The sequence below is a fragment of the Harpia harpyja genome, chromosome 10 (genome assembly GCF_026419915.1).
Source record: "Harpia harpyja isolate bHarHar1 chromosome 10, bHarHar1 primary haplotype, whole genome shotgun sequence".
Taxonomy (NCBI): domain Eukaryota; kingdom Metazoa; phylum Chordata; class Aves; order Accipitriformes; family Accipitridae; genus Harpia; species Harpia harpyja.
Window position 1 is genome coordinate 12759097 of NC_068949.1, and position 13501 is coordinate 12772597.

Sequence of the window (13501 nt, forward strand, 5' to 3'; positions counted from 1 at the left end):
TCCCCCTTTTATCATTTGTTCTGTATCAGATAACTCATAAATTAAGAATTTAAGAGTAATATAACAAGAATTGGTTTTATTTTTCTTCATGTGATTTCCTTTCTTTTGCTCTCTGCTCTTTCTATTCTACCTATAACAATTCTTTTCAGCTTTGGGAAAATGTAAACATACTTTGCTTACCAGTAAGAGTTGTCATGGTGACCTTCTAGCACTGTGTGTGATTATAAGCCTTTTTTGATCCATAGTGATCTAAGTAGTGTAAATATTGAATGTTTCTATGGTGTTCCACCTTCCCTAAAAGAGCTTAGATTTTCATAGATCCATTTTTTGGTATATTCTTAGTAAACCAATATTTTCATGACTGTCTCATCTTTTTTTTCTTGTGCCACGTAATTATTTAAAATAAATGTAAAAGTGATGGTACCATCTTTGCTCCATAAGCTGCTACCTAATTGATAAATTAACTCCAATAACTAGATCGCAAACATTTCCCCCCCCCCAATAACTTCTTGTGGTTTTTCAAAATCTGTCTCAATACTGTGTGCCAGTGCCGTTTTGCAACCTCTCTTGAATCTAGTTTTAACAGTGGGCCTAGCAGCTTAAACTAAACCAAATAACACACTTCACTTTCAAGTTGATAAAATCACTTCCCAGCCATTATTAGGACTTTGTGGGTAGATGAAGCTAAGTAGACGTTATCCTTGCACTAACAGAAAGTGTAAATTTCCTATTGTTCAAATAAGATACAGTTTATTGTTCTCCTTAACTTTATCAGGACCCTATGGATTGTGCTGAAACACTCATTGGCATTTCATTAACTTTGTAATTAAGGCTGAAATCAAATAGCTTAATTATTTTACTGAAGTCTGAAAAGAAGCACTTAATGAAGCTTTCCAGTACCTAATTCCCTTGAAGTCAGTTACAACATATCTGGCATGAAAATCTTCACACTTCGTCCATCTTTCGTCTGGCACTGCCCTATCACCGTCCAGTGAATGAGGCCAGTTTACCATTTCCCTAAAAGCAGAAGTTGTACATATACAGTCTCTTTTCCACAGGGGTCTGAATCTTTTACTCACACCTTTTTTGTAACCTCTTTTCTGTTTGAGACTGTTCCAGCCTGCAAGCCACCCAAAATCTCCCTAGTATTGCTCCAACTATAAAGGATCATCTTTTTTTTTTTTTTTTTAAACTGTTGCTTTACTAGCTAAGACATAATTTGTCAAAATCCTAGCTTGAAAAAGTGTTTTTTCTTCCTGAAATCTAATTCAGGAGGAATTTGGACTCTGCAGTTCAAGCAGGGATTGTAATCCACATAATAAAAACGTCTACATGTTTGGTCTAGTTGGTTAATGAGCTGAAAAGATACTTGGGATGAAGCAGGCTTGGCTAACAGATAAAATCCTTGCACTTACGCGTATCTCAAGGGATTGGGTGGGTTCACTTATTATCCTCATTTTTTAGAATTATTCTCATTAATAAAAGCTTGGACTGCTTTCTACCTGCATAGAATATAGCCTGTGCATAAGGTGGCATTAGGGCTTTTAAGCTGCACATGTGCATATTATTTTCTGTACCAACATTTAAAAAAGTATGCTTCAAGTATTTTAAACATATAACACTTTATAATATGTTATTTGTATTTCCATTTAATGAGGTTATTTAGGCATAAATTACAGGCTAGTATAGTTAAAAGATTTATGGAACATAACAGGATTAGCTAGCAAGCAGTGAATGACAGCAGCATTCACTTCATTTGTGGTCGAATAAGAAGTTGGTTTCGTAAGGCAAAGGCTCATGAGTCTTCCAAATCCAGATGGAAATGTGCTGGGAATAAGAGGGATCCAACTCTATTAAATTTTGTTGAATCCATTTTCAGTTCTGGTCCTGATGTATTTTCTAAGCACTTCCCTGCTAATAACTGTTCTGTCAGACAAGGGAACTAATGTCAACTTTATTTTACAGAGAAAGAATGGAGCTTCAGAGAGAATAACTGCCAAGGTCATGCACGCAGCTCGTGAGCTGGAAAGTGAAGCCTTGGATGCTTTTTCTTTGCCTTTTTTTTTTTCTTTTTTAAATAGGCACCAGGCGGTCTTCCATTTCCCGCTGAAACTTGATAGTTTCTCCACCAGCGTCCTTGAGATACCTTCTCCAGCCCCCTTAAATGAGTAACTTTACCCAGTTCCCCTCTCCAGTAGGGCTCCTGTGGTACAATAGAGTCTTCTCACTGCTGCCCAGTGCTTCACTGAAGAGCTGGGCCAAAATCCAGATACCTGCCTGAATGTGGCCTTTGACTGCTTGCAGTTACACCTGAAAGCATGCTCTGGGCATACTTCGGGTATACTCTTGGCATCTTTAAAAATAGAAGTATGTTTATTCAAGCTTCTGTAGCACATGGAGAAGTGGGAATTTACTTCTGGTTCAAAACCAGGCATTGCCCAAGTGCAACATTCCTCTTTCCACAACTTTCCAAAGGCAGCATTATATGAGTCTTCAGAAGTCTTTCAGATGTGGAGGAAGAGTAGGGAGAGGTACATGGTGGTGTGTAGGTACAGGGAGTTTTGGATACAGACAGGAACCTGTGATTTTACTGCATCAGGAAGAAAGGTCCCTAAGGTCACATAACTGTGGTCTCCATCTTTGAGCATTTCTTAAAAGTCATTCCAGAATAAACAACTTTTTAAACCTAGTTTGTTAGCCTGTGAACAGTAGACAAACTGCACTATGTGCTGCCTTTTGGACAACATACAGTGTGTTCAAAGTAGTTTCTGTTTTGGAGATTTAAAAGGTTATTTTACTTTTAGCCATGTTTTGTGAAAACTAAAGCAACGGATGCATGTCACTTATTGGACCTCAACAACCTGGATTCAGAAAACGTCTCTCAAGTTCAGGGGAAGAATATTTACAACCTCATGAGACCTCTCAGGATTTTATGCTACACTTCAAAGATTCGCTATGATTTGGCTAATTGCACTTCAAATAAATTTAACTTTATTTTTACAGTAAATTCTGTTTTTTCCTTCTGGGAATAAAAGCTAGCCTCATGTAAAATATACCAGTTTCACTTGTGGAGACTTCTGGTTCTTTTCTGAAAGAAATCAGACTGCCTTAAAACGCTAATCTTCATTACTGTGAAGTATGCTGCTAGGAATACTGGGAAAGGTTAAAAACAGCAATCTCGAGGCAAGCTGCTGATTGTTCATACTTGTGTAGAAAAAATATGGTTCCTTATTTACTAGATGCTTGCTCTGTGTTCATCCTAGTAAAAGATCCTCCTGCAGGCCTTAATACTGCTGCTATTTTACCTCCCATAATGAATATTCAAAAGCTGCAGTCATTGAGGACTCAGGTGGCAAAAATAGTAAGATGATTGAAGCAAGCCTTGACATAAAAGCCTAAAAGTACATTTCCAACTACATGGAAATAGTGCCGATTTCCCTTTCTGACCACGTAAAAGAACGGTGCCAGGAAATCTCCCATGAATTAAATGCCTGTTTCACACACTAGTGTGATCGCATCTTTCATTCTGTATGATGTGTTGTAATAAGTATGGTTAAAAAAAAAAAAGGGAAAAAAGACAACAGGGCTTTCTGTAATCCTCTCTCACAAAATGTATTGGAATTGAAAAATGGGTATAAAGGACACACTGTTAAGATACGGCAATGCATGCATTGTTTTCTACATAATGCAGTCAGGGTCTCCATGGTAAAAAGAAATTTTTATTTTATTTTTTGTCACCATCAGCAGTTAACCTAAAGTAGGAGCTGCTCCATTTCATTATAGGTTAAATGGTTTAGCATACAAAACTAGCTGAGAAATGTACATCACTAACACTGCATTTTTTAATAGGTTTTAGAAACATGCTTTAGGATTAGTGAAGAAAATACAATACAGCATATGTTATTGTTCTGGAATTTTTTTTAATAGAAAGCACTCCTTTTCAGCATTCCCCCTTCAGTGGAGTCACTTAGACACTTCCAGCTGGTGGCAGGGGATACAGCCATAATACAGCTTTCTCTGTCCCAGCTGTCTTTTTCATTACGTTAAATGCATTACGATGGCTGCACTGTTTTATAAAGGTTCAGGTATAGAAAGGTATAGGAAGAAATCTGCAACTATGTTTTTTTGTAGTGACTGCAAGCTTCTGTGAGATCTCTGAATCCTGAATGTGTTCCTGGCTCTGGTCACAGATTTCCTTCCAATCACTGGAACATTTGCTGTAAGGGCTGGCTAAAGGTGCCCGAGGAAATCACCTTTTACAAGGGAACATTGTTGTAAAGGATTTTTAATGCATTATGGCTCACGCAGCATCACAGTTAAAGAAAAACAGGGATTTAGAAATTAATGCTGATGAAGAAACTGAGAAAAAAAGAAAACACAGGAAAAGATCCCGGGATCGGAAGAAAAAGGTATCTAGATCTGTGCCAAATTCTGACAAGAGATTCTTTTGTTTTAGTTTTCTTACCTTGCAATTGAAGTATCGAAGCTCGTTCTTGCGTGTAACTTGGTAGCTGTTGGAGTAATTTGTTAACGTTGTAAGATAGCATTGATAACCACTGCTGTGGGGTTTGCAAAGCAATTGAATGTTTAATTGGATATTAGTTGATTGCAGTGGTGATGCAGAAGGTGTGCATTCATTCTCAGATAACTCACTTGTGTTACTGTGATATGCAAGCTGTGAGTTGAAAATAGTTTGTAACCATGATGTGAGGTTAAATGCTGAGCTTTCTCATAGGTTTAACAGCATAATAGTTTAGCCTTACATACATGTACTTAAAAGGGATGTGTGTGGAGGCAGATTTTTTTTTCTTTGTGTTGGGACTGTGTCACATGTTTGGCTTCTGAAACATCCATTTTTGGGATAATGTTACAGAAATAAGGTGTTTCGGTGTTTCTCTTTTCTACTAAGGGTGAGCTGTTTTACAGAATTGAGCTGTAACAATCTGTTATTAGCAACTTTCTTTTGTTAGGGAAATATGTGACTGAGATCGCAGAGCCTGGTTTTTCTCTGCTGTAGATTTGTCTTAGCTGCAGAAAACCCACTAGCAAACTAGGATCTGAAAAATTCTGTAGGCACTGCATTGCTCATTGTTCAGTTCAGGAGCCTCTGTGTGATTCCAGTCTTACTGTTTCTCTCTAAGGTATACAGCAAAATAGTTATGGTTTGTGGCATAAGGACAGATAAAGAGGCCAGTCACTTTGGCAGCTCTGTGGATATGTCCTTAAAAATGACACCTTGTACTCTGCTCCATAGACATAAGGCCCTGCCATGATTTCTTGTCTTTGGCTGTATTTTATTATAATTTTTCAAGAACATATCAAGAAGCCGGTTGTCTTAACAGAAACCTGGGTATGTAGTACTTCTGTGTGCCTTTGTGAAATCCCCCTAAGGGGGGGATTGGATTATCTTCGTATGCTCAGATAAGCGGTGCATGTGCTTCCTAAATGACATGTAGATTTCCTCTAACATATGTGCATCTTTTCGTTGGGTGAGAGTCAGCATTTCCCTGCCCTTTTCTCTTTTTTCTCTGCTATGGCAGTACTATACATAATGAAAAGCACTAAGAAACCCACTGCCTTCTGTTCTAGTGAGCATATTAGGAGACTGTTTAGATGGCTGCAGTGAATGTACTGCAGCATGTTAACTGTAGGTATTTTTTCTGTGTGAATGTATAAATACAGATCTTCTGAATCATCTTCCACTATAAAGGAAAGTGTGGAAGTAAGATTCTTTGGGGCGCTGCTGTTTGAAACTAGCCTGAATTAGTAATATTTTTCTTGCCTTCTATTTAGGTTATATGCAGGTCTGTAATGTACCTATCAGGGTGGGTTTTTTCCCCCCAGCTGAAAATTACCACAGCAGTTACGAATTTTAGGAGCTGGCCTGCAAACCCGTATTTACCTATGGCTTGTGAGCTAAAATGTATAGTCTCTCAGCTGACTCTACTCATGATGCAGGAAGCCCACGTTGTACTTAATATGCTCAAGTTAAACAATAGCATGCCCAACCATACCCATGTACTGTCTTTGTGTGAGGGTCCTTTCTCACAGTTTGTAATTAGAACAATATAGAAGGGATGTGGCAGTGAAAGGCTCTTGATTCAGTGAGGTGAGACAATTGCTTTGTGGACAAAAATGCTTTATTGTTTACACAACACAGTGCTGTAGAAAAGAAATCTCTTGGCAACCAGAGTGGCACATGGATAAATATCAGCCTATTAATCTCAAATGTATGGATTTTTGTCAGTGTTTTATTTCTGCATCTTAAGAATGAGATAAAATAGAGAGCTTTTGCTCCACCAAAGGCTTTATTTGGGTCTCGTCGCCCCCCCCCCCCCCCCCAACCCCTTCATGTCACACTGGAATTTGGTAGCTTATTTCAGTTTCTTTCCAGGTTTCCTTAGGACTTTGCAGATTCAGGGCATGTAGAGGCTCTCTCTACTAGGAGAATGGACCAAAAAGCAGCAATTGCTTCACTTAACATTTATACATTTGGGCATCAGTCTTCTCATAGCAAAGACATGGTTCTGCCACCCAGTACATAGGGCGTAGGAAGTCCAATAATTGTGGTTTGCCATTTTGTACTTTCTTGACTATTTAAAACATTTTCCCCCCAATTTTTCCACTATGAGTTGTGAGTCACTTCTTGTTCCTCTGCACCACCCACAAGCAAGCAGTACTCTGGGGGTTTTTTGTTGATCACATGATACTGCACAAAGCTAAGCCTTTGCTTAAGCAGTATATAGAAATATCCTTTAGGGTCTTCCAATCACATTGGAACAACAGAGAGTGCTAACGTTCCTGGATAATTTATACAGTAAGGAGACCAAGGCAGCCAATGGTTAGAAAGCAAGGCTGGTGGGAGCACCCAGTGTCCTAGACTTGATGATACCAGCAACAGTCATGATGATTTATGTTCCTATTTAGTTTGAGGATTGCTGTCTGAGGGTAATATTTCACTGCTTCTGACTGGTTAAGTAATTTACAGTGCAATAATGTTTCTGTTAAGGCTTGCTGCAATATTTGTAGGAGAGAAATTACCTTTTTAAAAATATACACAAAACAAAACCCTGTATTATATCCAATCCTATTTCATTTCAAGGTGAGATATTTTCAAATTGCCACACTTAGCTCTGTAGAGACATTGTGCTTCTGTGCCCTGTGGGCCCACCATGCTCTTTGTGTTTGCCTGAATTCAAGACATTTCTGAAGGTTCAGAGCTTAAGTAGTTTAACTCATGCAAGAGAAGGGGATAGGACCAGCAAGTGAAGTGAGTACAGTGAAGGGTCTGCATTATACAGGTTTCCCGTTTATTCTGTTCAAGTTTATATTACAGCTTCAAGCAGTTCTGCCTCTGGATGGTTTTGCAGTGCCCTACACTGCAAATAGTTTGAGTACACCCAAGGGCAGACCTAAGCCTTAAATGGTATCACAGAACAAGCCAAGCCACCCTTATTATTAAGTGATTCATAGGATAGCTTGCTTGATTTCTTATAGTGCGGCTCTGTCATACATAGTTTGGTTTGTGAAAACTAGAAATTGTTTATCCTATAATAATGTCTGGAAAGAAATTAGTTGCTTAGTCAGTGCCGTTCCTAAAATAAAGGTGAAATCTCTGAAATTGTTTTTTGTGTTCTCTGTTCAGTACATAGTAGAAGAGAAGGGCAGGTCTTGGCACATACTCAATGATTTATGTTTTATACAATATTCAGTAGGACTGAAGTGGTTTCCATTTGCATGTAGTGCTCAGGAGCTAGCATGTTCTTTGGGAACACAGAATAGCTTGATCATAATGCAAAGCCTGACTGCTGCTGTCTCTGAGATGTTAAAGGCTGTTGCTGTCACATCCTCTGCTGCTGCAAACTTGTGGGCAGCAGAGAAATTAATGCATGCCAATGTTGCAAATCCTGGTAATTTTATCATAAGGCTCACAGTGTTTGAAGGTTTTACTTAACTTTCAGGTCTGCTGGAAAAATTGCCCTGCAATTTCTTAATGGGTATAAATTGAAATGCCGTGTCAGGAACAACCTGTAGGTGTGTGGCTGTTCATGTGGCTTCAAGGAGCTTGTGCATCTTCTGGGCTGGGCTCTGCTCCCAGCTGCGAGGGCCTGTGGGAGATGGCTTGGACTGCCCAAGGTAGCAGAGCTGGAAACACCTCCCAGGGGCATCAGGACCCCAGGAGGGCATCATCGTGTCCTAGCTGGGAGACTCCCACTGTTTCCTTTCCCCTCAGCTCTCTCGGGGCTGTCAAATATTTTATGGATCTCAGCCATGTCAATTACGAGTCTCATGAGTTTGAAAAAATTCACCATCTGCACCCACACAATTAAGCTGAGCAAAGGGTTGTGTGCAGACCAGCTTCAGCACAAGTGGCTTCTTCAGTTTGGTTCACAGTGATAATTAAAGCAGGTTTAAGGAAAACAGGAATAATTCTTTCTCTCACAGGCACATATTCCTGCAATGAATTGCCCTGTGGATTTAAAAAGCAATTCGGGTTGGAATTGGTGCAGTTTTCACATGCAAACAAGTCTACCAGTTATCAGGTAAAGCTTGAAATGTGAGCTTCAAGGCTTTTAACTCAGATAACAAGTACAAATCCCCATCCATTTTTAAATTTTTTTTAATTTTATGATTTTTAAACAAATCTCAGGATTAGAGAGATCTGTTCCATGGTTTCTGAACAGTTGAACTTGACAGTAGTAGAACCTAGATAGGTTGGGCACAAATGATTGTTCCTTAACTCAGTTGTGTTAAGGCATAAACCAGGTGGATGTTGCTCTAATATCTGGGAACATGACCTATGGTGAATGAAAAGATTGTGTAGATTTAGGGCCTGAAGGAAAAACTGTTAAGTCAGTGAATCTTCCCTAGGTGTGAGGAAAATTTCGGTCATGTCCTTGATTTTGGACATGATGCTCTGTAAGAGGCAAATCTAATTAAATAATTGAAAGATACTTTTGATAGATGTTTAGGGGCACTGGTGGATGGGACATCTACTAGCAGTGTTGAGTTCTTACTAGCATGGGGTTGGGTGGTGAAAGAGTGTTTCTATTCAGCTGGAAAAACAATTCTTTCTTTGAAGATGACCCCCAAAGGAATGAAAAGATTGCATTGTATTGTGTGGGTAGCACTACAGCATCATTTGAAGTGGGCACTGCTCAGCGTTGCTTTGTTGTTTATAAACCCAGAAAAAATTTTGCACTGTTATACGTCTACAGTTTTATTTAGGCAGGTTTAGAACATTTGGCTTTTCCTCTTCGCCTTCTTGATGCCTCAGGATTGTGCCGTCGCAACGGATGGCCATTAGTTATTATGCAAATGTCAGTTTGGGTTATAAACCACGTTATGCTTGATGTTACCAGCTTGTGGTGGGAGGAGATGGGGAAGAGGGAGGACCAACAATGGGCATCCTCGCCATTATAGGAAGATTGCTCAGTGACTAGATTTAGAGCTGGACTCTCAGTGAGTGTAAATCAATACTGTTTCAACTACCTGGTTGGTTGGTATTAATGGAGTCTTTTATCCTTCTGTTTTTTCCACCCAGGCTGGATTGGGGTTTTTTTGAAGAGCTGAGGGGGGAGGGGAAAATGGATGCTTTTGAAGCAAAAGAAAGTTCAAAGATAATGTTTGATGAACGGTGATTTTTTTTTTTTTTTTAATTAAAAAACCCCAAACTCTTTATGCGGTTATGAATATTCAGCCCTGTGCCAAAAGTCAAAGCACTGATAATTTCAAGCTCTTAACTTGCCTGAATTGATGGCTTCAGGATAAGTTGTGTGTACTTTGATAGAATTCCCCTTGGCCATTCACTAAATGTTTGTTACACTAAATGCTAGTGGAACTGACTGAGCACCTGCTAAAATTGAGTGTTAGACTCAATCAGACCTAGTTTGACTAGAATGGGGGGTAAGAACTAGGCTCTTAATGTATGTGATGTGGGTAGAGGAAAGAAATAGAGAGGAAGAAAACTCTGAGTTGTAAGATGTATTTAAAAAAAAATATTTATTTAATTCCCATACAAAGCCTGATGTATTCCCACATTGATTTGAATAGAAGTTTGGACAATAAAAGGCTGGATTTGCTGCTACTCAGTAATTTGTACAGCTGTTTAGGCCACTGGTAGAGTGGTAATGGGGATTTTCTGACTGAGGCAGTAGGGCTAGCACAGGGCTGTGTTGTAAAGGCATAGAGAACTGGGCCTTAAGGGTTTGATCAGGCCCAGCATGCCTGTCAAGTTGGAAACCTCTTAGGCCTTTTAGCAACTCCACAAAATAATGCCTCCCCATTAGACTGGGATGTGTGGGGGCCCTTTCAGGTAATGAGCTCAACTGAGACAATATAGCTGCCCCACATTATTCCTGACTTCAGTTATCTAACTTAGACTATAGCCCTATATATTAAATGGAAAAAGATAGGTGCCTTCAGAGGATAATTCAGTGCATGTAAGTGAGACAAGTTAAAGCAATGTCCTCATTTTCAAAGGTATCAAGTATCCGCCAGCCCTGCAGCTTCAGCTGAGAGCTTTGGGCATTCTGCAGATCAGGCACTGGCATCTCTGGTGGATGTTTGGGATTGTATAACACTTTTTAAAATCTTTCTTGTATATCTGTTGCCTGAGTGTGGTATTTGTGCGGAGCTCTGCTTTGTTAGCCAGTGCTCTGTGAGGTGGCTAGTTACTGATCTCCACAGAAGAGGTCAGCTTTCGTTTTTATTTTTTACAGAGATTGAAATCACTGTGTGGTGACTTTGACGGGAAATCCAACAGAATGTTTCTTTAGTATTTATTCAAGTAAGACTAATGTGGACAGGAGAACTAGATTGAGATATGAAGATTGTTTTGCTAATTGAAAAGAAATTTTGCTCTGGGATGTATTTATTAAAAAAAAAAAAATCATAATTTTGCCAATAAACTGAAGTTCTCCATTATTTAGAAAGTTAGACTGTTTAGTAACATGAATTTGTCCCACATGAGATTGTTAGTGCTCTGAGATGTACACAAGCCGTTTAATGCCTTTGTATTATGTCCTAGAACTAAAACTTTATTTTGCCTTTGTAGTTGCAGAAAGATACAGGACATATTGTACTGCAGAGCCACCTTCATCTGAGTGTTATTTTAGAAAACTTCTTATGGTTTGTTTTAATGACCTGAATGATGTATTTTATCTAACCTTTTGGTTGCTTAGCTGTGTTTTATTCACAGCTTTGGATTTTAGCTTATTGAGCAGCTGAAGGATCTAATGTATTATATGTTGTGCCATGACAGCTTGTGTATCAATTTTAAATCTCATTTCAAGTGTTCATTTCAGTATCTTCCTAATTTTTCATTTAAAATCTTTCATAATTAAACATAAAAGGACAAGGTAGAAGGGGTTCACTTATGTTTCTGATATCCTAGTTTATGCAGAATATATCCTACTCCATATTGATCCAACTGGAATTAACAGGACTTTATAGAAGTAGTTACTTCTTGATAAAAGTGATAGTATCCAAGGCCTCTGTTAACACAGCCATTGCTCATGAGCACAAGCAGGAAATGAAGGTCTGTACCTTAACAGGTATCCATTACACCATCATGGCAAGTTATGCAGACACAATGTCTGCATTTGTTTCATGGGTGTAACATGACATATACCATAGTGCCTAGTGGAGGGTACCTCAACAAAATCTCCATCAGTAGCATTAAACTTGGTGTCTCTGGTGACCCCATCTCTACAAGGAGCTGGGCAGGCTCCCAGGTGTGCTTGGTGCTTCACCCATGGAATTAATAATTTGTAAATACAAAAAACCACTGTGATCTTGTCACTTGCTTCCCTTGTGAAGGAAAGGATGCATGTGTCGCTTTGATACCTGATCCAGTGTCAGTGGAAATCACTGCCTGCTTTCTGCAAAGCTGTCCGTGATGGCTTGTAGAAGATTGTGGTTTGTAGATTCTGAGCAGATTTCTGAACAGCGCTCAGTTTTGGTGTGTGTTGAGGGAAAATCACTCATCACTAAATGAGCTTGAATTACATTCATGTGTTCCACGCTGATTTGTAATACCCCTTTAAGTACATATGCATAGATGGGATGAGGGTATAATATGTCAATTGTCTGTATTTTTGTAGAATATGGAAGGTATTTTTGAAAGCAGAAAAGTGTATCTTTTTTTGTGAAATCTTGTCAGCTCAGCTCTGAGCTACAGCCCTGTCCTTAACCCTGTGGCCTCTGCCTTTTGAAATAAGATGTTATTAAGTACCCAGGCTCTGCTGGAGTAAGAGAGTTAGGAGCGAAGTTGGAAGAGGAGGCAGGTAGTTGCTGAATTCTGAGTGCTGTGAAAGGATTTCCTGGAGCTGCTGAAGTGGCTGGTTTTACATCATCAAATTTTAAAAGTAAGCACGATGATTATGCAAATCCTTCAACTCTGATAGACTACAAGAAACTAGTAACCAATCTGAATTCAAGTACTCACATAGTTCACTAGTACTGACAAGTAACCATGGGGTTTAACACAAATACTCTTCTCCACTAATGATGATGTGATCTGCCAAGCTGGGGATGGCATTCTTGTAAACAGCTGCTTGCATGGCATCTTTGAGCTCTGCTGAAGAGTTTGGCGTGTGTACAAAACCTCATACCCTCTACAAGTAAAGGATTTATACACAGCAAAACATACGTGCAATGCATGTACTATGTGAGTGAGTTTGTATGTATGCAGGGCAAGAGCAGGAGGGGAGGTGGTGGTCAGGGATTTGGCAGTGACTCCCCACCTGTGTTCTTTGCACCAGTTCATCAATAGCCCTGAGTAAGGCATCTCCGAAGTGTCCCTGCTTCCCACAGTGAGTCTCCATCTGTGTTAGAGAGCACTTCACTGGGAGAGGTTGTATGGTGCTGCAAGGGGTTTAATTTCAGAGGAAGCACGTTCCCTTTGCTCCCATGCAGTGGCTCCTGGAGAGCCAGGCTCAGCCTATCACCAGTGCTGTTGGTTAGTCTGGGCCCTTAGGAAGAAGCCGTCCACAAAGATGTTAGTGGTGTTTTCAGAAGTGTACACTGTGTGGGTGCATATAAATAATGTGTTTTTTTCATTTATGTAATTTCCACTGTGATTCTGTTCTATTGCTGTCATTGATTACTAAAGATATTATAAATCCTTTTTTTAATGAAAAGACAATTTGAAAGAACAAGTCATTAGATAGAACAGATCAAAATGTTAAATGGTCTTTTTCAAACTTCTGCCACTTTTCTTTTGAAATTCTTCAAATGACAGCATCACCAGCAATTTCTGCATCATGTTCTGAGTTCACAAGGCTCAGAAGAATTCATAAGTCAGTGCAGTTGTTGATATCTACCTTTCAATTAGAGCACACTGATTTGCATATTCTAAAGAGCTTTCCTTAAAGGCAGTATTAAAATGAGAAACCACAGTGATGCTATCCTGTCTGTATGTTCTAATAAACCATACTTTTACCTGCCCTATTTGGTATTGGTAGAAGATACAGTTGTGGAATTCACTTTCTGTTCAGCA

General features: G+C 39.3%; 1 protein-coding gene across 23 annotated transcripts in view; it reads left to right on the forward strand.

The window, feature by feature from the left end:
- ANK3 (ankyrin 3) overlaps positions 1-13501 on the forward strand; it is a 388642-nt gene that overhangs the window by 172717 nt on the left and 202424 nt on the right. For 5 of the 23 annotated variants that reach the window (XM_052800056.1, XM_052800065.1, XM_052800061.1 and 2 more), the window contains exon 1: positions 3985-4409. The exons of 4 other annotated variants lie outside the window; for them this stretch is intronic. In XM_052800056.1, the coding sequence (XP_052656016.1) occupies positions 4296-4409 (114 nt within the window). In that variant the 5' untranslated portion in view covers positions 3985-4295. Of the gene's footprint in view, positions 1-3983; positions 4410-13501 lie in introns of those variants that run through there. 14 more of the 23 variants (XM_052800050.1, XM_052800055.1, XM_052800051.1 and 11 more) reach the window with 5 other exon arrangements.